Source organism: Phalangium opilio, unplaced genomic scaffold (assembly GCF_054372755.1).
Source record: "Phalangium opilio isolate 3A_F unplaced genomic scaffold, DU_Popi_V2 ptg000003l_1, whole genome shotgun sequence".
Taxonomy (NCBI): Eukaryota; Metazoa; Arthropoda; class Arachnida; order Opiliones; family Phalangiidae; genus Phalangium; species Phalangium opilio.
The window spans coordinates 10,236,887-10,263,865 of NW_028324145.1; the positions used below are offsets into that span (position 1 = coordinate 10,236,887).

The 26,979-nt window shown below is 36.4% G+C and overlaps 4 protein-coding genes across 5 annotated transcripts; 2 read left to right on the forward strand and 2 right to left on the reverse strand.

Moving 5' to 3' along the window:
- Window positions 1-287: 287 nt before the first annotated feature.
- On the reverse strand, window positions 288-6,651 carry TAF1B (TATA box-binding protein-associated factor RNA polymerase I subunit B). Its single transcript, XM_089840596.1, has 11 exons — window positions 6,633-6,651; window positions 3,286-3,381; window positions 3,034-3,219; window positions 2,707-2,964; window positions 2,444-2,629; window positions 1,827-2,075; window positions 1,627-1,759; window positions 1,354-1,564; window positions 1,128-1,265; window positions 937-1,046; window positions 288-859 (listed from the first exon to the last, which is right to left on the reverse strand). Exons 2-11 carry the CDS (start codon window positions 3,370-3,372, stop codon window positions 300-302), a joined length of 2,118 nt encoding a protein of 705 aa, XP_089696722.1. The 5' UTR covers window positions 3,373-3,381; window positions 6,633-6,651; the 3' UTR covers window positions 288-299.
- LOC149717721 (P-selectin-like) lies at window positions 3,996-22,259 on the forward strand. The gene is made up of 9 exons (XM_089840595.1): window positions 3,996-4,452; window positions 18,099-18,275; window positions 18,538-18,726; window positions 19,229-19,318; window positions 19,397-19,693; window positions 19,756-19,989; window positions 20,423-20,777; window positions 20,842-21,245; window positions 21,323-22,259. Exons 1-9 carry the CDS (start codon window positions 4,326-4,328, stop codon window positions 21,859-21,861), a joined length of 2,412 nt encoding a protein of 803 aa, XP_089696721.1. The 5' UTR covers window positions 3,996-4,325; the 3' UTR covers window positions 21,862-22,259.
- Window positions 22,260-22,352: 93 nt separating this feature from the next.
- Window positions 22,353-24,754, reverse strand: LOC149717722 (uncharacterized). The gene is made up of 6 exons (XM_089840600.1): window positions 24,603-24,754; window positions 24,352-24,516; window positions 24,101-24,276; window positions 23,709-24,038; window positions 23,369-23,638; window positions 22,353-23,297 (listed from the first exon to the last, which is right to left on the reverse strand). The coding sequence occupies exons 1-6, from the start codon at window positions 24,752-24,754 to the stop codon at window positions 23,074-23,076; spliced, it is 1,317 nt and encodes a 438-aa protein (XP_089696726.1). The 3' UTR covers window positions 22,353-23,073.
- Window positions 24,755-25,099: 345 nt separating this feature from the next.
- On the forward strand, window positions 25,100-26,918 carry LOC149717723 (protein lifeguard 4-like). Of its 2 annotated transcripts, none has more exons than XM_089840608.1 (7): window positions 25,100-25,239; window positions 25,606-25,727; window positions 25,803-25,911; window positions 25,983-26,088; window positions 26,170-26,321; window positions 26,409-26,454; window positions 26,523-26,918. In XM_089840608.1, exons 2-7 carry the CDS (start codon window positions 25,610-25,612, stop codon window positions 26,727-26,729), a joined length of 738 nt encoding a protein of 245 aa, XP_089696734.1. In that variant the 5' UTR covers window positions 25,100-25,239; window positions 25,606-25,609; the 3' UTR covers window positions 26,730-26,918. The 2 variants fall into 2 exon arrangements, with proteins under 2 accessions (XP_089696734.1, XP_089696733.1); XM_089840607.1 differs by lacking the exon at window positions 25,100-25,239 and adding an exon at window positions 25,332-25,462.
- Window positions 26,919-26,979: the final 61 nt, after the last annotated feature.

A 26,979-nucleotide genomic window follows, 5' to 3' on the forward strand; every position in this document is an offset into this window, starting at 1 on the left:
TACTCGTTTTCATTTACAACACTTGTCCTATTTTCAATTGGCCAACACCTCCAAGGATGCTTCTGGAACCCCGTGTCGCGACTTTTCAACTGACGGATGATCCTGGGAATGGTATACACAGGCAACATTCTTCCAATGCTCAACGCGTGCAAGGATTCTCTGCAGCAATTCCTGTCGCCAAACCATCCTTCAACACAAACTAAAACCCCTAATACCTGTCACATTTTTACCCTTCCCAGCATATCAAACGATATTGTATTTTTAGTCCCCAATAAAGTACAACCGAGTTTTTTGGATTGTTAATTGTTTTTATTTACAACACTTGTCCTAAGAAATTTATAATTGCTCATGTGCAACTTCAACCCGTTTTCCATTTTGTAAACTTCTTGGCAAAGTTCTTGATGATTGCAATTATAAAGAGCGCACACCAAATTGAAAACAATTTGGAAAGATGCTGTAACATTGTCATACCACGCGGAAAAATTATCTTTCAAAGTATCTCGATCAAGAAGCCAAAGTCTTTGGGCTTTCTTCTTTACCACAAACACTTTTAGAAAGTGAAAATTTTCATCCTTTCTGTCCGAACAAATATCTTGCAAAGGGAAACTGGAAGCGCGGGTTGAATTGCCAAACTCAACACGATCTTCACTTAAACCCGAGATTATCTTTCTTAAATTAACGTTGATTTGCAATCGAGTAGCTTTGTGGCTCTTTTTCTCTATGGCTGATATAATCTCTTGATCACCACTTTCTTCTCCATCACCGGATGTTGCTGTTTCTTCTTCACTATATGACTCGACCACTTTTCTTTTACGTCCACGTTTCCTATTCTCATTTTCACTCCTATTGCCTCCTTTACCTTGTTAAAAATATATTTCCTCAAGGTATTTACTTCCAATGAAACAGAACTCCGTAATTAAGTACTTGCTGACTTACTTTTCTTGAAGTAAATATGTTTCGTTTCAACTTCTTTCAAGGAAGACACGGTGTTCCAATAATACTGATGGAACCAATCCACGTTAACGCAAACATTTGGTTCACTATTCCTTAAAATTAAGTGTAGTTCGATAATTAAGCTATTCAAGTATTTATTTGCCCCCCGCCTAAGAAATAAAAATATTACTAACTGCGCTCTAAATTGAGCTGAGTAAACCTCTCTGATCAACTTCAATTTCGAACGAGCAAACGTCATCCATTCCTCAAAAACAAAATACTCTTTTCTTCGCAATTTTTTATTAGCCGATTTTGACAGTCGACTTAAACTCCTACAACGAATTAATATTTTAAAGGACCCTTTTCAAAAGATACGCTAATTTGAAAAACTAATTTCTAAGTAGTAGTAATATTAATTACAATTCTTGTTTCCCATCAAGACCAAACGTCATTTTCAAGACTAAAAGACATAATGCCAGAATTAAAAATTCCTGATTGCTGCTAAAGCGACAACCATCCTTCAGATAATGAGATTTAATCTTTTGACCAATTTTCCAATCTTCCATCAATGTTTTCTTTAAGATAGGGGATCCGCAATCAACTAGCCGGTGAGCGTATTTAACAAGGGCCACTACGAGTAACGAAATTTCTAAGAACTAACCCCGATTCTAACCTATTATTCAACTAAATTACGTGGCAAATTCAATTCGGCAAATATCCTTAATACAGTTGTTTCAAAAGATTTGCTGGGAATTATTTGTATTTCAACAAAGTTTAAAAGTTTCTCCGTCAGTGACTCAATCTGGTTGCGATTTGGCAGCAAATTCTGTTCATTTCAAATATTAAAAATATGTTTCCATTCTCGCTAATCGCTATAAATCCAACTATTTTACCGTTTGAAATATCAAGTAATCCTTTTTTTGAGGTAACATGCTCTTGGGTAAAACTGTCCAAGCCGCTGTGTAGGGAATTTTGCATTGACAAATCCATCTCAAGATGTCCGAAAGTGTTATATGGTCCCTGTTTAAAATAATTCCCGCGTAACAAAAGCTAATCGTGTGAAGTAATGTTAGAGAATCAGGGTAAAGTAGATTATGTCGCCAATTCCAAAAAATTCGCCGTTTTTTTTCCTCCATCGTTTCCTGCAATTTAAAGATAGAAAAAAAGAAATCATAACTTTACTACAAATATTAACTTGTGCACTTCATTTTTCAAACCATTCATTACAAACCGACACGCTATTCATTACAAACCGACACGCTATTCATCACAAACCGACACACTATTCATCACAAACCGACACACTATTCATCGCAAACCGACACACTATTCATTACAAAAACCGACACGCTATTCATTACAAACCGACACGCTATTCATTACAAATCGACACGCTATTCATTACAAACCGACACGCTATTCATTACAAACCGACACGCTATTCATTACAAATCGACACGCTATTCATTACAATCCGACACGCTATTCATTACAAAACGGACACACTTACCAGCTTTTTCCTGGCAATTTCAGAGAATAAGTCCATGACATCTGTACTTTCAGGATTATTCTCTCCACTCGTGTGTGGTTCATCAATATCTTCCTGAAGATCTTTCACTTCCTCATTAGACGTAACATCCAAGATTTTGCTGAAATCACCCTCTTTAGTCTGTGCCACTTTCTTCTTTTTCTTTAACTAAATCAGACAATCAGTTATTTATTAAACCCAATCATTTCTTTTGGCCAAAAAACCAAATAAAAAAGGTATCTCACGGGTTCAAATTTTGGAGCTGGTTTATTAACTCTCTTTACATTATAATAAGTCCTCCTTCGATCTCTCCAAACACTACTGTGTTCCGGCTCCGTAAGTTCAGCCGAAGACATTCCACTTAAAACTATCTCTCCACTGGAAATTTCATAATCTCGGTAGCGAGGGAATGTCTGTAACTTTGGTAACCAATCATCAGAATCGGTAACAAATGCCACTTCACTTTTTTGCAAGAATTTGGCCCAAAGTTGCAAAACTGTATGCTGAGAAATTAAACAAAAATCATTGATTTATAATTGCTAAAATGCTAAAAAAAAAATTATTTTTCTCACCATTAAGCTTCCTGAAGCTCCGAGGCTGATAAGAGCTTCAACTTGTTTCTTTAAGATCACATTGTATCCTTCTACAGTCAACCAACTCTCAAAATTTTCAACTGCGAAGCTTTGATGACTGAAACTAGTCTTAATAGCTCTTCCCATGATACCACCAGGTTCATCTTCGGCTACTTCTTGCGTTTCCTAATAGATTGTTTAATTATATATTAAAAAGAGCGTACGATACTTAAAACGGTTTTGCCACTGTACTTGGGTTTGAGTATTACACTCTTGACAATAGTATTTGCCATCCTGAAGATCAAATTCTTTACTTCCGCAAACTGAACAAACTGGCATTGAAAATATCTGCAAAGTAAAAAAACGTCAAAAATGGCTTCCCGGGTACTATTTTACTCCTTCATTACGTACAGGTCAAGTTTTAATTATTCACTGTAATTTGTTTTACGAACGCTTTACTACGGGACAAACTACACACGTGCGTTTAAAGCGCGCCTAACTAAAATACAAACAAATAGTCGTCTGCTAAATCACGGCCAACCTTCTACAGGACTATGCCTGAGAGGTTGAGATTACAGCTGGCCGTTGAACAAAATTCATCTTAAGTAAAATAAAATTTGGCGCGAAAATTCATATCGTAAAGATCACGTGGTAATAAGGAAAATTATAATGAAAAAAAAACCAAAACTGATTAAAATACTTCAAAAATTACAAATTTATGCTTTTAACATTAAAATTAATGCTCAATTCCCAATTTCAATTATACATATAAATTTTACAAGTGTCACGGAGATGAAAGACCAAAATAAACCGGGAAAAATCAAAAAGGCCGTATGTGGTGGCACTTCTTTCCAACGCATGAGTGCAGTTTCTCGCGTGGGGGAGTAAAACCGCGCCAACTCCCCTCTCGAGTCTTGAGTCTCAACGTTTTGGCTAAATCCGCAACAGGATATCCCAACACATTCAGGAACAACGTAACGGGGAGGTAACACCCGTTATTTTCAAGCCTCTCTCTCTGCCCTCTGCTAGATCTATGTAGCCAGCCAATTCTCTCTCTCTACAACTCGCGCCAACACTGGGTCACTGATGCTGTAAACGGAATGACTCTTTCAAGTCCGGACCACGCGGATAGGCGTTTTCACGGTGCGATCCCTATATGGAAGTCGTGTCTCGAGAAGAGTGCTATTTCTCTGGAAAACGTCCGTGATAAAGTGCCTACCTTGACGCGTCGAGCTCAATGGTGTTCGTTACTCATGAAAAACAATTTGGAATTATGGATCGCGTGAAAAATCATGATGGAAATAGATTTATTATTTCTTCCGGTTATTCGACCATCGGAGTCCAGAGGGACTTCAACATCACTCATCCGCTTGTGCTTCTACTTGGTGACCATTAATAGCGTCTGCTTAATCGTTTCCGGTAAGTCTCGAACATTTAAACACATCCCCTAATAAGTATGAGCGTAACAATGCATGGACTCAAAACTACTTAATTATGAAAAGACCAGTTCCGAGGTTGAACAACCATCATCTTTTAACGGAGTATTTAGTTCTTTTATTTGGGATCCTTTGGGGTTTAATTTGAGGACAGAGCGGCTCACCATAATGAGACCCATTGCTTCTCATCTTGATCAATTGGGTAATTTAAGATCAGATTATCTCCATGATCTCACGCGGTTTTTGGCTTTTAAAACGTTTGAGTTCTCGGATAGGACCTACAGAGAGAGAGTTCTTCTTAGAGCACAGCTTCTATTTTGGGTCTGACGGTTTCAATAAGTATTTTTAGATTCGACAGGGCTCAGGGTCTTACTAGGCCGACTGTCTCGCGGTAAATATTATATACCGACTCTAACAGACTTAAAAACTTCGGAAGCTAAGAGGTTTTAAAAGAGAACCCCTATCTCGGTGAAACGCTTCTAAATCCGGAACTGATTAAATCGTCTATGGTGCAATTTACAATAACACTCCTTGGGGTCCAAAGTTAAGTTGTTGTTGTGAGAATCAATTTAGCGAATAAAAGTTCTGACAACAAGCAACATAAATATAACAGAATCCTTTATTGCTAAACAATACGGAAACTTATTCTATAGTCTTTGCTTCTACCATAAGTTCTGTTCTATAAGTATGACACTACCTATACTACACTCATGTCAGTTGTCCAACTGCCAACGATCTAACCAACTTAGCCAATTCTGAACGATTACGTTCATGGTATTTCGTAGAATAACCGAGCTCATATTTAAGATTCATTACATCCCATTAGTTACAAATGAAAAACCGCGGGAACTTAGTTTCTAAAGTGGTAAAATGGGGTCAAACACGATAGCTTTCCTTTCTCACTCTACCAGTGTTGAATTAAAGGTCATCTCATGCGTTCAAAAGTACCCGGCCAAACTAGATATAAAACACCCGTCCATCTCTGGCACTATTTGAATTTTAGAAACAAGAAAAAATGAAAACCAGACGGGAAGTAACTATACGCTGAAATCTGGCTGGCTAATAAATCTCGGTTAAATGACGCACTTTAATTATCTTAACGAAGTTAAAAGACCAGATGCGGATATAATATACGGGTCAGTTAAACAGAAAAATAATTAAAGGCATAAGTTTATATAAGATATGTTCCTACCATAAGTATGACACTTCCTATGATTCGTAATGCTACTGAGAGACTTACACTACAGTTCGAGAACGACAAAAAATAATTGATTAACTACACTCGGTGGTTAATTTTGCAGGACTTCCATCTAGTCCTATTTGGTCTGACCTCGAATCTATGACCTACCTCACTCACTTCATGACAAGCTCCAGTTTATAACCAGTGACAAACTTATGGTGAACATATCTTATAAACTTATGTTAAAGGGTACAGTGAAAATATTTGGTGACGTTTACGAGTCAATATTTGACCCTGTTCATCTTCACTTTATACAGAATAAATTAACTAATTAACGATGACTTTAGCTCATTAAGATTTTGGGGAAATTTGGTTTTGATTTTAATGGTGGTTTTATCATTTTCCATTTAAAAAATTTGATACGGTTGGTCACGAGAATTTAAAGATTGGACCGGTTTGAGTGGGATGATCAAGGGACTGACTATATTACGCGGTTGTTCTTGGTGGTAAAAGCCTAAAATATCACGTTTATAAAATGCTTTGGCCTGGTTCTCGGCGAATTTTATTTGGTTACCTTTTTTTCTTCATTTCATTTTCACAATAAAAACGAGAAGAACGACCAACGCAAAGGCAATAAAATTAGAAAAAATAAAAATCACACAGAATGGGGAGGAGTTGGGATCTTGGGAATTCAACTCGTTTAATAAAGTGTGACTGAAAGATTGAAACCACAAATGCCATTAAATAATATCATAAGTTTATAAGTTATGCTCCATAAGTATGATACTTTTTATACTTCGTAATGTTCGCTCGCTTGAGACAGCTCGAGCTAGCTCGAGAACGACGGAAGCGAGAATTGAAGTCCTACACTCGGTGGTTAATTTTGCAGGACTTACATCTAGGTATTATTTAGCCTGTACTAAGCCTTTCAGATGCAGCGCCTCATGCACCAGGCGTCGCTTTACCTCGAATCTATGACCTACCTCACTCACTTCGTGACAAGCTCCAGTTTGTAACCAGTGACAAACTTATGGTTGAACATATCTTATAAACTTATGATAATATCTCTTCCATCCCAGAACCTAGAAGACAAGTAGAATCGAATTTCAATATAGATTTCGTTACCACTAATTCCAAAAATTATCTTTAGGTAACAGAAAATTACGAGAATGTTTTTCTATTTCACAACCCTTTCAAACTCTCTTTGGAAGATTGGTGGGCTGAACCAAAATTAGATTTATTTTTTTTTAAAGCTAAAACCGAAAACCCTTTTAGACGTGTCACAGTGTAGGTTTGAAACGAAGGCCACTTATTGTATTAATAATACAAAAAGAATCCACAAGGGCCTGTTAAGTTTTTAGGTTTTAGTTTTAATAATATAAACATATCGTATTTCTTTCTTTATTCGAGGACTAAAAAATGAATTTAACGCTACTCCTCTTTAATTGGGAAATGTCCGAGAAAGAGGACATCCTGCTCTTTAGAAATCTTCTACAAAAATTTGACCATCTCTCAATTAGTATCCCCTTTTATTTTGGAACGGGACCGCACCCAAGACCCAACAACACACGCCACGCGTCTCAAGGATGGACGGTCTCCTCGCCTAGAACGAAAATACAAAGCTAGGTGTGGGGAAATCTTTTTACAAACTATAGGCCTACCACAATTGCGAGTTAAAACTTATGGAAAATCATCGGACCGTTGACATTTTTACACTCGTCAAAATTGGTTGGTTTCAACATTGATTAATGTTAATATTAAATTTTGCGAGTGAAAGTGTCCGTCACACTATGACCTTTAATTTAAATTTGGATATATGCTACATCTTTGGGAAGAGATAGTCATTTTAACAAACCTTACTCAATACCTTCGTCGTCAGAATCAGAACTATAATATGAGCATTAAGATTTTTTTTAAAAAAAAAAACAATATAGAGATCATGGCCACTTCACTCGTATTTAACATTAGCTACGTTTGTTTCACCAACAAAACTCGAGATCTTCAGCACTCTAACAATTGAAAATAGTATTGGAATAGAAGGTAGGTTCGACCCAAAACCGTTCTCAACCTCCATTTCCGGTTAACGCATCTCGTAACAGAAACATGAAAACTAACAATACACTAGCCAATCAGAGACAACTGCAAACGAAAAGAGTACACACAAAAAAGGCCCTTAATAACAGTGCCATGCAGATACAAAAAGGGACCTTCTATTCCAGTACCATGTTTTCTCTGTTACTGAGAATAACGGGGCAATATTTTGTTCACAATTGAGACGCGGAAGAAGTTATCCTTTTTCTTTTGCGCGCGACAATTTTATTTTAAGACATTTTTGAAAAGCACGGGACTTTACAATAACACAAGAGAGGGGGGCCTTCGCGCCTAAAATAAAACTCATTTCTTTACATTTCTTCCACACTCTTTTAAGAAAATGTTGCCCCTTTTCTTTTCTTATCATTTAAAAAAAAATAATTCTAAATCTTTTTGAATATTCTAAATTCGATTTCGGAATCAAAGTTGGTTTTTTTGTTTTTCTTTTTTTTTTTTGGTTTTTATAAAACTTTTAATTACAAATTTATATATAGCTATTTCTGGTTAAAATCATTGACTTGAACAAGAATGATTGGTCCAAATAAAACAGTTCAGTTTATCTCAGCTACTAAAAGCTTTTTTTGGACTAATTCCAAGACGTTTAAGTTGTTTTTGTTTTTTCTACTTTCGCAATTTATAAAAGGCGCGTTGAAACAATATTTGTTTGATTTTTAAATTAGGGATAAATAAATTTAGTAACAACATTGTTAAGCCTTTGCTAATAATAATAATCGTAAACCGAGGAAATTAGGCTTAGCTATTATTACCCCCATGTTTCGGAGATAACGTACTTTCCTTCTAAGTTCTATAGTTAATTTAAGTATGAAGGAATTGCGTCTTTTTAACGAAGTTAAGTTCATTTTAAAGATCAATTTAATTAGATTAATTAGTGTAAATTTTAAAAGATTCCACGGTGAGGGAGACGAGATATACCCTATTTTATATATTACCCCCATGTTTCTTCTTCCAAGTTCTATACTTAATATAAGTATGAAGGAATTGTGTCTCTTTAACGAAATTAGGTTAATTTTAAAGATCAATTTAATTAGTGTAAATTTTAAAAGATTTCACCGAGAGGGAGACGAGATATACCATATTTTATTGCAAATAAAGATACGTAGGCGCATTTCAAGATTGACTTTCCTTCACGGAAAGCAGCAAAATCATATATATAATAATCTATATATATATATATATATATATATAAATACTTTTGAAATTCTTTTGAAATTTTAAAAACATCTTTCTCCAACTTGTAAAATTCGCGTGGGTCCTTTTTATTCCCTAAACTCTTTCGTAGAGAGTTTGCGCAATGCTACTTCTTTTTTAAAAAACACACAGCAGCGTAGGATGATCTTTATCTCTCCGCCATAATTATAAACCAAGAATCTAAATCTTCATTAAGGGGAAACCTGTTTCGTCTCGGATTTCAATTAACTAACTACCATTTAATAAAATCTATAACGCGTGAAGATGTTTGTAACACCATTCTCAACCGAATGCTCGTAAAACTATGAAACCGGAAACCGTTAAGAGAACGCCAACTTCGCGATGAAAACATTTAACTTCGGAACCGCGATAGTATACAATTTCATACTAAACTTATATAATACACATTTTTGCAAATCAACAGCTGACATCATTCATGTAATTCACTATAGAGAGCTTTCAGTTGGAGGAGGAGCTGAGTCTCGTGACATAATTTACGCTGCCATATTGGTGGGTTTAAACTAGCAGGAATGAAGCTGAGCCCACCCAATATGGCTACCAGAACAGCGGTAAGACCTGGGAGGGTGTGACGTACTACTATCCCATCTGAAAGCTCTCTATAGGGACACGGTAGTATGGGATAAACACCTCCTACAAAACGTCAGACATCCGTGTACCCAATCATATTTACTCCTCCACTAGGCTTCTGCTTCATAAAGTCCTCCACCATGTAGTTGTATATGGGTGGAGCCGTCTGAAGCCCCGCCCCTTTTGTTGTTTCCCTACAGGGTTCGGACGGAGTTTTGCTAATTTTAAGGTGGTTATCAGAGCCCACTTCATAATTACACCTGGCTCATATTAAGCATTGTTCTAGGCATGGTTTGAGATACCAAACCAAAATCCCTGACGTTTTAGGACTAAACTTTAAATCCCTGACTTATCCAGGTTGCGTACGAACCCTGTCCTATACCCTGTATGGTTTTTGATATCCCTATACGCCATCTTACAAAATGGCTTCCAGAAAAGTAACTAAAGCATAAGTGCATTTTAAACTTCTGCCAGATGAAGTTTCTTAGACTGAAGACTGGTTTGTGACTAAGGAAGGATTTTTCTGAGAGCGCGTGCCTTCGACGTAGGGGGACAAGGTTGAAAGATCCCAAATATTAGTTAGTTAGCAAAGCTAGTTGGTCCGTGAAAACTTTCCCAGGAGGGTTTTCGGGCCATCATTTGGAAGGAAGAAACTACTAGATAAATCGCGTGGGAGACGTACGGACATTGAAACGCAAACGGCGACGAACGAACAGTCACGGATCGCCGCTTTTGTTCGATACGATCGCCTAGCTTCACTACATTAACATTTACAAACGATAATAATAACCGCATTTTTTCATCGCGAATTTCGACTACAGCCAAATACGACAGTTACTCAAGTTCAACCAGACTTTGTCGTTACTTACAGTTTAACTGTACAGTATAATTTCACCATGAAAAATACGTTACTCGTTCATCAATAAAATGTTCCGCCAAAAATTGCTTCTAATATCCGAATAGGAGACATATGTACGTGCGACTGTCACGTGGGAGGAGAGGTACTTGGTAGAGGGGAACGCCAAATAAAAACATTACATTATTCAAAACATATCCATTTCTTCTTAAGTACAACAATCGCGACGTGTTTACTGACAGATTAGTCACATTTCTGATTTAAGGCTTTTAAATTTAACTTATTTGAAAAGAACTATAACCAAACTGTCATCATAAGTTAATAAGATATGTTCCATCCATAAGTATGACACTTCCTATACTTCGTAATGCTAGAGACTTACAGCTCGAGCTAGTTCGAGAACGACAAGCGAGAATTGAAGTCCTACACTCGGTGGTTAATTTTGCAGGACTTCCATCTAGTCCTATTTAGTCTGCACTAAGCCTTTGACAGCACCTCATGCACCAGGCGTATTGTCGCTTTACCTCGAATCTATGACCTACCTCCCTCACTTCATGACAAGCTCTCAATAACCAGTGACAAACTTATGGCAAACATATCTTATGAACTTATGCTGTAAAGGTTACGTAACGTGACACGTGGGATTAACAGTACTCTTAGTGTTGTATCGACCAAACTTCAGGTCGTTACCATCAATTGCCAGGACTGAATCCCATATATATATTATTGCCATCTCAAAGAAAAAACAACCATATTTCTAGGGTTTTTTTCTTCCCTTCAGGGTATAAATAAAAATGTTTAAAATTAAATCATTAGTTTCACTTTCCCTTGAAGCGAAAAGACAAAAAATCACGGTTTAAATGCATGCCCAAATCTGGTAGTGGATATGCTATTTGGTAATGACATATCCTTGAGTGACTGTGTCCATTAAAAACCCCTCACCAAAAATTCTAGTTTTTGGATATTAGTTCTTTTTTACTTTCTTTTTTTAACAAAATAATAAATGCATATATTTCCATTCTTTCTCTCGGTATAATTATACGTCTCCTTGGGATAATTTCTCCTTCTCCTCCTCCTGTATAGCTAGGTAGGTAGGCTGATACGGGTTCTTATATGCATACCTACATGGCGCCATGACTAAACTCTACTAAGGAATAGCACGTATTACAATACAAGAAGTAGATGAAGCGGAAGTAAATTGAAATAGAAATGAACATTGAAGATAATGGGTTGCACAATTATTCCTATTAACTGTATGCATTCCTGGTTATTTAAAGGAAAACTTCAGGTCTTACAAAATAATTAGCATTCAATTAGTCTTAAAAACGAAAACTACGGTGCCGCCATTACATGTTGTCTGATTCATTATGACTGCGCGGGATTGGCAACTTCAATCTCACACTATGAGAGGCCAATCAGTCATCGCGATTCTCTAGCAGACAGAAAATTATCCTTGGCGGAAAGTATCTGAATCTGACGCACCACAATAAGTTGATGACTTCAGTTTAATCTAAAAATACATACTGGCGGCTCGCGTATATTTTTATCGTGGGGTTGTGCATAGGATAAGCTTTGTTTGCTCTGACATAATAACGGAGTATATCGCCATACTTTTATCATGGCACTATGGGATGGCATGGGCTTTGAAATGATGATGAGTTAACAGCGTCGGGCGTTGTCCATATTTCGGGATCCCCCCCCCCTCTCTAGCTCTTTTCTCGCGCGCGCCCATTTAATATACTCGGTCCCAATGTCACTTGGGACTAAAAAGCGTAAACTTATCAAGGTCCCATAGGCTTTCATAACGGCGTAAAGTTACGATGAAAGAAGAGTTAAGTCATCCCCCTTCACTTCATTACGGACCATTTTCATTCAAAGTTTGTTAAGATAAAGATGCCGTAAAGACGGGAATATTGTCAAGGGGGTGCTTGAAATGGCACGCGTTATTTGTCGAAAAAGTCTATCAAAGATATAAACAGCGACAGAGGGCACGTGCTAGGATAGGCTCTCGAGACTCTTAATAATTTACATTAGGAGATTTCTGTAGTATCTTGACTGTGCTGCGGAAAAGTCTTTTAAGGGTGTCGAGACTGTTGCGAGAGACTCGATCGTAACAAATAACCGAGTAACTCCGTTGGTTAATAATATAAAAGAAGCCGACGCCTATCACGTGGTTATCGTGTTTAAGAGGAGCTCTCGCGCCAAAAACTTTGTTGTATGTATATGTAAATAGTTCAACACCCATCATAAATTAGTTAGGCTTTAGTTTTGTGCCTTTTCACATATTAATGAATGAATAAATGAATAACGAGGTAGGGAGTTTCTTATCTTTTGAAATTTCTTTTCTAAAACTATTTTCAAGTTTTAATTTGACCTCTTGACCTTGAAGAAGTTCATGCCAGAACTGATAAACAAATGTAGGAAAGTTAGGCCTATTATGGTGAAATAGTTCAATAACTTAAAACAGGACTCAGTTGTCAATATGTTTGTTTCGACCTATTGACCTTGTATATTTTCTACCATAACTAACTAACGAAGTTAAGTGAAGGAAAATTAGGGCTACATTTGTCACCTTATAGTGAAATAAAAATAACTTTTTGAGGAAACAGTTTAAAATACTTAAAAGGGGTCTCTTGATGGTATACAGGGGGGTGACCTTAGGGCCGTATGGCATACTTGAAAGAACAAAGCGTAACTAAAAGTGGGAGTCAAATATTTACGCTTCTGATCACCATTTAGCACATTTTTCCTTCCTTTCTACAAGATTTTTTTTCAACACATTCCCTCACTAAATTATAAATAAATGCCTTTTCTTAGGTGAAAGAGAATTTTTAGTACTCTTAACACTTAGATGCATGCACGAGGTTTTAAATTAATATTTATTTAACCCGATTTTCTACGCAACCAAATATGTCCCTTTTCCTTCATGTGGGTCAAATTTAAATGAGGAAGGCGATAAAATTTCAATAAATTCCGTAAAGATGGAATTTGGAAAAGGGGTAAATAAGGTTCCTAATATGCAAATATAATTTTACTAAAATAAAGTACTAAGGAAAACAAGTCAAGGACTTGCGAAGGGTTTAAGATTCCACGAGTCAGGTACAACTGATTCAAATTGAACTGCTAACCTTCATTTCTGCAGTCACCCCTGTCTCTTGACTCACAAAACGACCTGGCAACACTGGGATGAAATCTAGACGTTAATATTCTCCACTGAAATTAAATTCCCTGACGACGGTAGCTATAGCTTTTTCAGGTTTTTCCCTGACCTGTATCAACACTGTTTTTGAACCAAAACCACCCTTTCAAATTTTAGAAAGTGCCTTTACCCTTTACACATAAAATTAAGTACTTTCTTACGCTTCTTAACATAAAAAATAGACCACCATCGTATTTTCGTCGTCATCAAAGAGTTCCATTCTTTGATCTCTCTCTAAAGTCTAAACATATTTTTGCGTTTTAAGATTAAAAATCTCGATAACAAAAATCTTTATATACTTAAGATTCCGTACGTATATAAATTAAGTGTTGTTAAGTTACAAGCCCCAAAAGGGAAGCCCCGCTTCTTCGTAACGTGTAGGCTGATCATATATTCAGGTCAAACGTTTCGCCTTTTCAATTGGTGGTGTGGGATGTCTTTGAAACCTATACACATCCAATTGAATTTAATCAAAGGGGTTTTATAAAACCGTATCGTATAGATACATTTCTATCCAATCTCATCATATGGGATTAATTAGAACATAAAAATATTTCAAATATTATACGCTAGACTGGCAATGAACAAAAGAACTGTTTAAAAAAAATGTATAGTATACAATTCGATTGAAAAATCAAAACCGAGTCGTGCACGATTGCGCCGATTTATATATGTATACATCTACTCAGGGGGGTTACGTTTCAACACTTTGAACTTTGGTGATGAAAGATACGTGTACGTTGTTGGTCCTAGAGTGATTTATACGCTGACGTAACACTCTTACTCGGCACGATGCCATTTTTACTGCAGATTAACTTTGGAACTTGACAAGGTACTATTGTACTATGGTGTTGTCCAATTTGTTTATATAGGGGATTATTAGAAGTTATATACTTTAGTACTACAGTCTGGTGTAATTTATAGATAAACTTTAGAGCTTTACAATGTACTAATATACTATATATATATAGTGTTATGCAATTTGGTTTATATAGAGGTCTATTAAAGCTAGGAGCAATTAAGTTAGGCCCATCACTGAAATTTACACCATAAGTTAATTATTCACTTATGTCTACACACATGGAGGATTAATACCATTTACACCAGGAAGCCGGGCTACCTGGAGTACAGAAACCAGTCCGCTTTTGTCCTCAAGGTAGCCTGGCCTTCTGGTGTAAATGGTATGAATCCTCCATGTGTGTAAACTATATATTAGTTGATTCAGGAATGTTGAACAAAATATACCTGTTGTAAAATAATAACAACCTTTGCTAAATTCTACTCCTTCCAAAGTTGCCAAAAACACATATACATAATCTAATCCACATTAAAATTTCTTAATATACTAAATCGGGTGTAGAATCCACGCAAAACAACAATAAATAAATAAATACACTCTTATAGCCCAAATATTTAGCGTTCTTAAGTTGTCCTAAATCCCTTTTCTTTTCTTCAAAACATCTTGAATTTCATATAATTTATAGACCATAATTATTATGATTTTTCTTTTAAGAACCGCGTGCGCCAGCAGACGTTGTTGTTTTGTTTCTTGAAGCATCCATAAACATTCCGTGAATGGGATCATAAAATATTGTTGTTGTTTACTGTCACAAATATTCTAAACAATTTTTGGGGCTGAACGTTAAAGGCCAATCAACTTTTTAAAAATCCTTGGTGATAAAAACTCTAGCTAAGCTTTTAAGTAATTTGAAATTAATTTTTGATGGCAGAGATTTCTTTTCAATTATCGAAGAGAGTAAGGAAAAGAAACGGTCTTCCCGTGATGCATTGAGGGAGGGTATTAAATTTAAACTAAAAAGAGACAACGACAATAGATTTCTAAAAAAGATACGACGCGTATATGACAATGGTTGGAGAAATAAGGTTACGAATAATGACTTTTCTGGAGAGTTGCGCCCCATTCATTAAATTCCATGATAAAATAACCGCGAACGCCTTTCTTCTTAGAAAGAGGAGGATATACCTAACTGTACTTCTATACATCTTCTATATATATATATACTTGAAGAATTTTAAACTACCAATCAATTCTTAAAAAGTTTGAAACCCCTTTTTTTTCTATGGCAAGATACCCTGCATAAAATCTTTCCCCAAAGTTGTTAAATATTTTTTTTTAAGTTAGCTCCATAGAATTTGAAGATTTCCCACGTTATTCCCATAGAATTTGAACAATATTAAACAACCCCATTAATTTTAAAGAATTTCTAAAAATAATCCCATAGAATTTGAACAATTTTGAACATTAATTTAATAATAATAATAATTTTAAGGAATTTAAAAAATAATAAAAATTTGAAGACTTCGCTATATTTTAAATAATTTTCGCTAAATTACTCCCATACTAATTACTTTCTGGGCTTTAATTAACTTCAGTGGGGATTCAGCCAAATTAGTCAATCAAGTACTGATTCAAACTGACAAATGAATAAGTCTGGCAACACTTTAGAAAAAAACCCAACCTCTTTAGCATAAATTTAAAAAAAAATAAAAAAAAAAATCCAATCCTTTTTATCATAAAATATATATTTAAAATAAAGATTATCAATACATAACTTGTCTTCTAAACTTCACCTGACAATTTCAAGTTTATTCGGTCACTTACAAGGCCTAATCCTAAATCAACTGAACTAAATAAACTTTAAAGTTAAAGTCAAATTTCCTATTAAAAATCCTTTAAAATTCAAATCAAGCTTTCAAACCGCTCTTTTAATCAGGTTCATGCCCCTTTCCTTACTCAATGAAACAGAACGCCTAATGTAAATTAAGAAGTAAAACATCTAAACTCTCAATTTCTTCCTTATATAATCAAATAACGCGGTTACACTAGAGTGATCTTTTGATAGCTTAATATAAATATTCGGTCCAACACGATGAAGGTTAAGTCAATTATGCTAATATGATCGCGTTTACAAGATCGCATTGAGACAAGTTTATTTTAAAGTTCAAACGCGACGGAAATGGGAAAAAAGAAAACTAAAGCAAGGCTAGACTTTGAAGTTTGAACGAAACGAACTCTAAGAGGAAATAGAGATCTATAATAAATAATACAAGCCGGAAAAGATGAGCTCTCGCTAAATTATAGATAGATGTATAGGCGTACCTATAAAACAATAACTTTGAAATTGTGGTGCTGGTAATCAACGTGGGCTTTTTTAAAAACAATAGAATTATTACTTTTGAGGTCACGATGTGGAGAGGGGGAGAAAAATGTAGATCGTAGCTAGTACTTAAGCTAATGACTAACTAGCCAATTAAATAAAACTATACATATTAAAAGGGGGTGATTAACGGGTTACGCCCATTTTTCAAATTGATTTGAAAGAAGTTAGTATAGCTCAAACCATTTTTTCCTTTAATCCCAAAAAATATATTTAAGTATTAATATTATTTAATTGCGCTAAGATTTAATTATTAAATTAGTAAAATTAATTGGTTATATAATTATATAAATTGTATTTTCGGATTATTAAAGGATTTTGGTATTTAAGCTATTTATACAATTTTAATTTACTAGAAAATAATTAGAGATACGGGATTCGTATTAAGCGTCCTAAAATTCGAGAATTCGGTCAAATTTTTTTATGGGTTTCATCACAGACGTTAAATTACTTCTACAAATGTTCGATCCTTAGTCATAAAATTAAATTTACCCTAATATTTTTAAATAAAACATATCCGGTTTGGTATTCTTCGAGACAGTGAACTATGCAAATATGACAAATATTTAGGTTTGTTCAAGATCAATTTGCGATCCAAGTAACTCTTGAACAAGAGTATAGTGTATAGTTACGAGACTTCTTACAAAGAAGTGACTCATTATTTGACCAGAAAAAACAAAACAAAAACCAAGCATCTTAGTATGTATCAAGGGTGAAAAATCCGCTCGAAAAGGTCGAAAGTTGGTATCACCATCGTGAAGAATCAGAGCAGAACCGCGAATCTCGTTCGTAACAATATTGTCTCGACTTCTATTCTATTGTCGCCACCGTATTGCCACCACTTACATTCTTCTAGGAGAAGGAAAACTTAATAATATAATCCGTTAACTCGTAAACGCCTACTTCGGGGTATCCCTTCCATACCATTCTTAACTTATAATTAATACACTTAATACTTTGCGGAGATTGAAGAAAGAGGGTGGGTTTATTCACCTTTCCTTCTATGGGGGACCATTTCTATTTAAAATTGGTGCGAATTCCCGTCAGCCTTTGACAAGTGCATTTCAAACCGAAACGTAATTAGATCTGTGGGGCGTATTCACGATTTCGCTCGTGTACTCAATCAAAACGGTTGAAATTGAATAGAAAAGACTTCGAACTTCCGGTAAGACCGCCCCTGCACCTAATTAAAATAAGTAACTTATATATCTCTTAGAAAAAGGGCAGGAGGTTCAGATACAAAGAACTGGAATGAATAATTATTAAAATCGAAATTTAACGGTATCCGATAAAATTGGGTGTTTCTTTTTTCTCTTTTCTTTATTAGCTTTGAGCTGTGGTTATCCAGGTTCACCTACGCATGGACGACCAAATCGACTACGAGAAAGTTTCGACGAAGGAGAGACCATCTCTTATACTTGCGACACGGGGTATTTCTTACTTGGACCACCCACGAGAAAGTGTATGCCCAATGGACAGTGGTCAGGAAGAATACCTCTTTGTGGTAAGAATTGATTTTTCTAGTGTATAGTTACTGAGAAGTCCTTTCAAGGTGATGGTAAGTTTAATCGTAATATGATAAAAAACGTTCCAGGAACTGTTTTACGCGATTTTATTTATTAAGTTTAATCTTAAACTTTTTGGGTATCCGGTGAAACCAGTTGAAAGGACCTTTCGAAATATGTTTAAAGATAAAGTGTTCTTTAGTTAGTGGGTTGAGTGGTTAAATGTAAAAATTCCTTTTTTTTAACTCGTTTAAAAAACAGATACGAGTTTATCGTCCCCCGGTACGGCCGAGATCTCGCATACCATGTCCGAATACCCTGCCGCCCTGGCCATTGACGGCAACGTGGCAACTTGCGCCGTCACCACGCGTCAAGCCCCCAGATGGTGGAGACTCGACTTGGGACGTTCTTATCGAATACTATCCGTAGGAGTCACAATAAATTCCCCTAGTAAGTGTAAACGTTAAAGGCTTTTTAAAGAAAATAACATCACGTCGCGTAAGTAAGCGGTTGTTGAATTGCACTTGCAACAGTGACTTGTCTATACGCCATTTCGATAAATCTAAGAGGGAAAAGCACGGGGGTAAAACTCTTGCCTTCCATCTCGCTTTTCAGCGCCTGCGCTGTAGGGGTTTGCATACTGAGAGTGGGCAGAGACGACAATGCTTGGGTCGAACCCCTTCCCTTTGTATGTCCCTACCCCAGGGTCTACTAACGAGGAACTTTGTCTAGTTTGAGCTACAAGAAATGGTAGTATCTGTTCTAAAAATGTACCTCCAATGATTTTGTACTTGTCATACTTATTCTAGACTTATTTATAAACGTACAAAAACTAGTTTCTCTTAAAAACTTTTTAAAACTAACCCACGCGTCACGGTTACCTCCCATATTTTTCTCTCGTTTATAAACCCTTTTTCTTAAACGTAAATTAATTCTTTTTTTTTCTAAAAAGGTCCCGACCAAAATTTCAAGGTATTCATCTTGGGTCTGAGATCCAACACTGCCATCTACCAACCTTGCGCTTCTTTCAAAGGAAAGTTTGGTAATTAACTTTTAATTATATTAGGGAATGTAAAATTAGGGTGTGCGTGTTCTTATTTCTTAAATAACTATGACGTAGCGTCATCATCGGTGATATTGGTTTGCGGGGAGGGACGAGGGCTTGATGGAAGGTACATACATATCGAAGACAACCGTAAAGAACTGGCCTATTTTACATTGTGCGAAGTTGAAATTATGGTTGTTAAAGAGAAATACGACTGTGGTCAACCTGAACGCCCGACCCAATCGTACACTGTTAGGGTAAAACCGGAACAAGTAGAATACCGTTGTCTAAGCGGTTACAAGTTAGAAGGGACCAAGAGACGACACTGTTTAAAAAATGGACAGTGGTCAGAAACACCTCCAATATGTCGGGGTAATTATATCTTTAAGCCTAAATAAATGAACCCGGACAATAAAGAATCAATCATTATTCAGAGGTGAAATGCAAAGAGCTAAGTCTAGCGGAGTCAGGAATGCCCTTCTTGGGCGGAAGTGTCAAAATTTCAAGTGCCAGGCGTAGTGAAACGACAGTCGGGGGTAGGGCGACCGTGGCTATTTTGGGCAGCGTAGCCAAATACTCTTGCGACGATGGTTACATAATGAAAGGAAACGGAACCAGGGAATGTCTTGATAACGGTACTTGGAGTGGACATCCGCCACAATGTTACGGTAAGTTACTTTGTTTAAATTAAACCATGTCCGTTCTCTGAATCAGCTACAATAGAGATAAGCAGGCGCTAAGGTATCGGAGCTATTACCATCATCGCTTTCACTCTGCCTATGTATGACTCTACTAGTTTAGTACTCCTGTTGGACTAAATAACGACTAAAATTACCATAGTTCCTCTCCCTTTTCAAGCCATAAAAACGCGAATCTTTCCTAACCGATCACTGTACAAATGAGGGAGGGGGGGGGGGTACCCCAAAACTAAAGCTAATTCCCTTCGTCAATGAATACAGCGTGTTAGTCATCTCAGAATATCAATAATAATGAAGCGTGAAAAAGAGCTTAGTTTCACAATACAATTTTGCTTATTCATACATTCAACCAAGGAGCGGAAAGAGACTCAAATCTAACGTGCTGGTTTTTGTATATTCATAGCCGTCGATTGCGGGGATCCTAACGAGCAAGCGAACATAAAGTCTACCAATCAGAAATTTGTTCTCTTAACGAGATCGACGCTCTACGGTAGTCAAGCCCGATTGACGTGTCCCAAAGGCGAGGAAATAGTTGGACAATTTTCGGCCAATATTCGATGTAAAGAAGACGGCACCTGGAGCAAGCCAAAGGCCAAGTGCGCCACACTAGTCAGCGGTATGGAAGCCGCCATCGGATCAGCCGATAAACAAAAGGAAGATCCCTTACAACATACGGGAGTGTCCATTGGTTTAATCGTGGGCATGATCGGAGCTGTTGTCGTGGCCACTGTGGCTCTAGTTTACTTTTTACTTAGAAGGTACGTACTTTGTCGTCTTCTTTCGTACGACATAATGATAACCATAACCTAAACAATTACTCAGACGAAGCCGTCAAAAACCCAACTCTCACCGTAATGGGATCAGTCAATCCAGCTCAACAACCACTAATTCCTCAACGTCCTCCGGAATCGGGAGTTGCCAGTCTTTGGTGGGAAACTCCTCTTTCCCGGAGAGGTTAGGAGTCGGGGGTCTGCTATATCAGAGCGGTAAACATTACGCAAGTAGGGACAAAAAAACGCAAACAGCGGACGAAGGATACTACTCCGAACCCAAGGGTCGTCCAACCCCAATCAGCCTGATCTCCAACGGACACTACGACTATCCCAAAAGAGGCGGTTCTCAAATGCTTCCACCACAATCGGCCAGTAAACTTATCACCCCACCGGATTACTCCTTTCAAATCATTCCTACTTCTCTGCTAGACAAGGGAGGAAGACATCCTTCTGGTAAGTACTTATAACTCTCATTTAACCTTTAACAAAATGCATTTAACTAAAAACACAACGCGTTCTAACACTTGTAGCGAGTTCAGACGGATCTCGCGAAAACATTTACGAAGAGATAACCTTAGGTTGTCGCAGCAAAAAATCATCAGGCAGCGAAAACAGTCGACAAGAAAAATCCCCAAACAAAGACCCTGACCCCAGGCAAGCCGACACAAAAGTGGTTAAACCTAACCCATCAAACATCGCGGCTCTTTACGCGAGTGTGGACTTTGAAAAAAAGCGTCAAGAACGATTGCTAAGACAAACGCGAATGGCCCCTGATGGCGCGAGTGATTCGACGGCCGAAAGTACCCCGAGTCATCATTACGCGGGTGGGACAGACTCGCCTACCATAGTTTATAGAGACTTGCCACCGATACCCATAGAGGACGAAGGGTTTTTGGACAATGACTCGAAGAACAATGATTCAGTGGGGAAGAAATCTATCGCGTCAACAGTCTTTACCATAGTTGACAATGACTTATACGGTGATGATTCCTTCGAGGCCTTGAAAGAAGGTCCGGAAGGTATCATGGTAGACAACGAGCTATATACCGTCTCTAAACCATGGACGTGATGACGCGCTTTATGGCTACTTTTACTTAAATAGTGTATATTATTATTTTAACCCAATTTATAAATATATTTTAAAAAGACTGACAGCTTAATTATTAATTAAGGGCAAGTACTTAATTAGTCGGTAATTAATACGGAAACGCGTTGACGAAATAGAAAGACCAAAGATACGAAATGATCAATTATTTTTGACGACTTATTAAAATTATCTTTGGATTGATTGCGAATGATTTAGCTTTTAGAAGTGTTTTCATGTCTAGGGTGTGTGCAATTTAACTGTGCAGGTAATGTTCGTTTTAATGATCCTAACTTTAAAATGTTTAATATATGTCTTACGTTAATTCCCGCCCCTTGTTCTAATTGTTTCAAATTCCGTATATAAAATAAATTTTAAAAGTACTTGGTCTTATTTTTGTCCTAATACTTACAAAAACCTGGAAAATGGACGGTGGTAAGTTCGTGAACAACCAATTTCAATTTGACCAATCAAAATTAATTCAAACTTCACAGTTATTTATTCAACAATTATCTAACATTAAAAAAAATTTGATATTCCATCAAAAGTTCCAATTAAATAATACTGTATAGTTTTAGCGATAATAATATCAAAGCGTTAAATAAATAGTACGAAGAAAGGCGTCTTTTTAAAAATAGTATACTTTGAACGAAAACTAATTGACATACAATATTTAAATGACTAAAAGAGCTTGGCGATACGGCAATTACCTAATTAATACTTAAGGCTAATACAAATGACATGATTATGAATTGTTGACTTAGCAATTGGTTCCTTTTAAACCCGCAAAAAAGCTGACTATAAAAGTGAGTAGGTGTTTTTTTTTCTTTTTCTTTCGTAAAGCTTTTGATTTGTTTGCGAAAAACATTAACATTTCGAAAAAAAAAAATGTTTTGATGAGTTATTTGTTGAGATTTAAGGCATGGCATTGGCTCTGCGCAATGGACCAATAACCTCTCAAGTATATATAGTTATCCTTTTTGGAATATATAGGTAATTGGTATTGATTTGTAAAAATTATTTACAAGATTAAAGCCTAATACGTTTCAAGCGAAGTTTTTAGAAAAAAGAAACCCTTTTGTAAAAAGTTAAGGATTTTGTGATACGTTTGTTGTGTTGTTGGGGAAAGTTTAGAAAATCTAGAGACTACTATAACGATTAAATTTAACGATTCTCTCTCTCTCTCAAACCAACGGTTTAAACAATGGCGCAACAATCCTGCGGTTGAACAACTGGTTCAGCCGGTAACATTTCGGCGGGAGGTTCGTGGTAAAAACCATTCAGAAACAATCTGATCACAAAGATCCAGTATTCGTTACGATTACTCATATTGTAAGTGAAACTGGACTCCGCTCCTTGATAAGCTTCGCCTCCAGTGTACAGCCTCATCGCTGTTGTTTCACAACTCAATACTCGAGCACCTTTGATACGCGCAAGTCACAAAATTATTCCCAACAACAAAATTATTGGGATAAAAGACAAACTTATCTACCAGTTGCTTTGATCCAGGCTTCAATACGTTCCTTTGTTTTGGACAGAGTTTCAAACTCGGGGATAAAAAATCCCCTGGTTAGTTGCAAAGGAACGAAGGTTTTGCAGTTAAGTTGCAACGGTGGGGCATCTTGAGGATTACCAATACCATATCCGTTGCTATCAAGGCTTTCGTTAGTTTTGACGTAACTGACTCTTAATATTCTAACGTAGCAAGTGGTCCTTCCACCGTGTTCGGTGTAGGACATTCTTTGAGTATCAACAACGTAGCCTGATTCAGGGTGTCGAAAAATGTTAGTAGTGAAATACAGACAATGGTGAATAGTGCGAGGGTGTTTTACCACTTTTCATTTTGACTTCCACGCTTTGCGCGTTACAAAAACGTAATGAGTTTTGTTGGGCGCACCATTGAGAGGCTCTAGAGACTACGTTGCAAAAAGGCTCGAATTGAGGCATAGTAAAAAATCCTCCTTCTGAGATTGCCACTGGGACAAAATCAGCTACTCCAATTTTCTCCATTAAAGGCTCGGTAGTTATTTCAAAGAAAATCCTTATGATATACACAAAATGCTTGGCGTGATCACCGTGTTCTGACCAGAATGATCGATCAGGATCAAAGGAACTGAAATTTGGGATTTTCATCTCTTGACTTTCAACAGTCAATACCCGACCTTCAATGACGACAGTTTGAAATTACCAAACATCGAAATTTCCTACCGAGCAAACTATCTACCTGGTAATGGATTTGAACCCACGCTTTGATTATATCTTTGTAATAAATCATTTAAGCTCTCAAATTGAGGCATCCCAAATAGACCACCTGTACCAGGTAAAACCTCGGGTACCAAATTAGCGTAACCCAAACTTTGCGCGGGTCTGTTTGGATTTGTGTTAGGTACCAACCACAATCTAAATTCCAAAATACACTTCAAAAACTCGCCCCTTTTAAAGACGACAATGTACCACGCAAAGACATCAATATACCTAAGACCTCTAATGTACCACGTAGGATACTCGGCCCTTTCGTAATACGTCATTTTTTCCGTGTTAACCATTTCACCCCATGTTTTAAATTCCACACTCTCACACGTTTTGACATCCCAACTGGGCTGTGACGCCAACCATTGATTCGCTCTGTCAACAAGAGCTCTACAACAGAAAAACCATAGCATATCGCGACACGATCAGACAAGGACAAACTTAGAAAGAGTTACAAATATCAACTCTGTATTTACTTGTATGGTTCGAAAGTTGGCCTTGAAAATATTCCACCTCTTTCCAGACATTGTGGTAAAAAGTCAACGAAAGTCAAGCCATTCCCATAGGACGTAACTTGCTGCTGACCAGTTACCTCTCCGTAAGAAGGAGGCAAGGAGTAACTGGTCATTTTTGAAAGCGATGAAGGTTAATTTGTGGCTACTAAGTTAAACTTGACAATTTCTTGGTTTATATAGCTCATCTTTACGATTTTATAAGCGCAAACGGTAACCGCTGATAAGAGAGTCGAATTACGATATGGTATTAGTCACTAGGGAATAGGGCACTATCGCAAATTTCAACATCGATCTATTTCCAAATAGCGTGAAAATTTATAAATGTCACGAATAGTGCAAGGTCTTTCACGAGTAAGAATGCAAAACACCAAAAAAAAATCGATCAAGTTAATCGTTAAACTCAACCGGCGGCAACCGTATGGGAAAAATATGACTCAAGTACAGTTTTATTGACCAAGCGTTTCAAAACAGAAAACCACACAAACGCCCGCGCCGTACAGAGCCTGCCCTACTAAGGAACACGTTCAACAACAACATATGATACTGACAGTTGACATTGACAGTTCCTTTAGGCGCAGGCGCATCGGGAAGCTACGAGGTAACCCTTCCATCACTTAAAAATTAAAACACAGGCCAATAAGATCAAACGATAGCCGACAAGCAGCGGTGGCGCTTGCCTTCAGTCAAGTTACTGTTTCCATACATAGTCTAGTGCCTACATTACACTGTGACTGTAGACGTTGGTTCAGTTTAGGCTTAGGGATTTATTTAATCTGTAAACTAGTGCGTTAATTAATTAAACAGGTTTCGATATTCCAAGGGTGAGAAAATATACTTTTATCATTTACAAACACGATTTTTGTTTATTTCTGTTTACTAGGCCTAATTTTAAATGGATTTTTTTATGATTGAACCAAGGCTTATATTAATAAACAACAATTTCCGTTTAATAAATTTCTTAAAGCATTATGGCTGATGTTTCTATAAACATTGGTGATCATGAAAAATCTGCACATGGAAATTCAATCACGGGGGATTTTATGTACGCCAATAATGTTGCTCAAGCAAACATCTACATCAGAATGGGTATATGAAAAAAAACCCTACCATATAAAACACATAATCTTTAAATAAATTAACCTTAAATGTATATAAATAAAGGTTTCTTAAGGAAGGTCTATGGGATACTGGCCTTTCAACTACTACTAACAACTGCTATAGCTGCAGTTGCTATGTTTACACCCATAGTCAGATTTTACATTAATGAAAAGTTAGTCTGTTTAATAATAAATATCCCCAATGACAAAAATCACGATAATAAAATTTAATATTCTCCGATAGTGACTGGTTGTTAACAGTTGCATTCCTGCTCTCACTAGTCCTTCTACTTGCCCTAATGGTCAAGAGACACGAAACCCCATTAAACTACATTCTACTGACTGCTTTTGTAAGATTATTTGATAATCCAACATCAAATCAAAAGCAAATCAAAATTATAATAAACCAAATTTGATATTTCCTTTAACAGACTACGGTTGAAGCATACACTGTGGGCGTAGTAGTGACTTATTATGACCAATTATCAGTTTTGCAAGCTTTGGTCATGACTCTCAGTGTTGTAATCTCATTAACAGTCTACACTTTGCAATCAAAACGGGATTTTTCAACTTGGGGAACTGGGTTTGTTTAAAATTAAATATATGAACATAAAACTTAAGCTAAATTATTAACTAATTAAATTAAACTAAACTGAAATTGTTATTTCAGATTATTTTCTGTGCTCTGGGTTTTGATTGTAGCTGGTATCCTTCAAGTAATATAATTAATTTTAATTTAACTGCAGCTAAATTAAAATTGTAATTCATAATCATTTTCTTTCAGATATTTGTTCGCAGTACACAATTGGAACTTTTAATGGCAATTGGAGGGGCAGTCTTATTTTCAATGTTTATCATTTATGATACCCACGCACTGATGCACCGTCATTCCCCCGAAGAGTACATTTTGGCAGTCATTAACTTATACTTGGACATTCTCAATCTCTTTATGCATATCTTAAGAATTATTGGACATGCTCGTAAAAACTAATGTCTTTCTTAAAATAAAATAAACCTAAAAGTTATGTATAAAATAGAATATATCTAAGTTTGTAATTGTACAAGATTTAAATGTGAATTAAATGCTGTAATATAATGTTTCATTTAAGCCCACCAAATTTTGCTGTAAATTGTTTTTGGTTAAAATCTAACAATAAATAAATATTTGAGAAAAACATGATTCATGCCTCCATATTAATTTTTAAATAAAATCAACATCCCAAACACCTATAAAGCTAAAC

What these genes read in the sequence shown, in the direction of transcription:
- TAF1B (XM_089840596.1), bottom strand. Translation starts at nt 3,372, where the DNA reads ATGCCAGTTTGTTCAGTTTGCGGAAGTAAAGAATTTGATCTTCAGGAT. An exon ending in AAATTGCCAGGAAAAAGCTG is followed by an intron (nt 2,076 to 2,443) that starts GTAAGTGTGTCC and finishes TTTAAATTGCAG; the next exon opens with GAAACGATGGAGGAAAAAAA. An exon ending in TCAGCTCAATTTAGAGCGCA is followed by an intron (nt 1,047 to 1,127) that starts GTTAGTAATATT and finishes CTTAATTTTAAG; the next exon opens with GAATAGTGAACCAAATGTTT.
- LOC149717721 (XM_089840595.1), top strand. Translation starts at nt 4,326, where the DNA reads ATGATGGAAATAGATTTATTATTTCTTCCGGTTATTCGACCATCGGAG. An exon ending in AGGAAGAATACCTCTTTGTG is followed by an intron (nt 18,276 to 18,537) that starts GTAAGAATTGAT and finishes TTTAAAAAACAG; the next exon opens with ATACGAGTTTATCGTCCCCC. An exon ending in TTCTTTCAAAGGAAAGTTTG is followed by an intron (nt 19,319 to 19,396) that starts GTAATTAACTTT and finishes ACTATGACGTAG; the next exon opens with CGTCATCATCGGTGATATTG.
- LOC149717722 (XM_089840600.1), bottom strand. Translation starts at nt 24,754, where the DNA reads ATGACCAGTTACTCCTTGCCTCCTTCTTACGGAGAGGTAACTGGTCAG. An exon ending in GGGTTCAAATCCATTACCAG is followed by an intron (nt 24,039 to 24,100) that starts GTAGATAGTTTG and finishes TCGTCATTGAAG; the next exon opens with GTCGGGTATTGACTGTTGAA. An exon ending in AGCCTGGATCAAAGCAACTG is followed by an intron (nt 23,298 to 23,368) that starts GTAGATAAGTTT and finishes CGCGTATCAAAG; the next exon opens with GTGCTCGAGTATTGAGTTGT.
- LOC149717723 (XM_089840608.1), top strand. Translation starts at nt 25,610, where the DNA reads ATGGCTGATGTTTCTATAAACATTGGTGATCATGAAAAATCTGCACAT. An exon ending in AAACATCTACATCAGAATGG is followed by an intron (nt 25,728 to 25,802) that starts GTATATGAAAAA and finishes ATATAAATAAAG; the next exon opens with GTTTCTTAAGGAAGGTCTAT. An exon ending in TTGTAGCTGGTATCCTTCAA is followed by an intron (nt 26,455 to 26,522) that starts GTAATATAATTA and finishes ATTTTCTTTCAG; the next exon opens with ATATTTGTTCGCAGTACACA.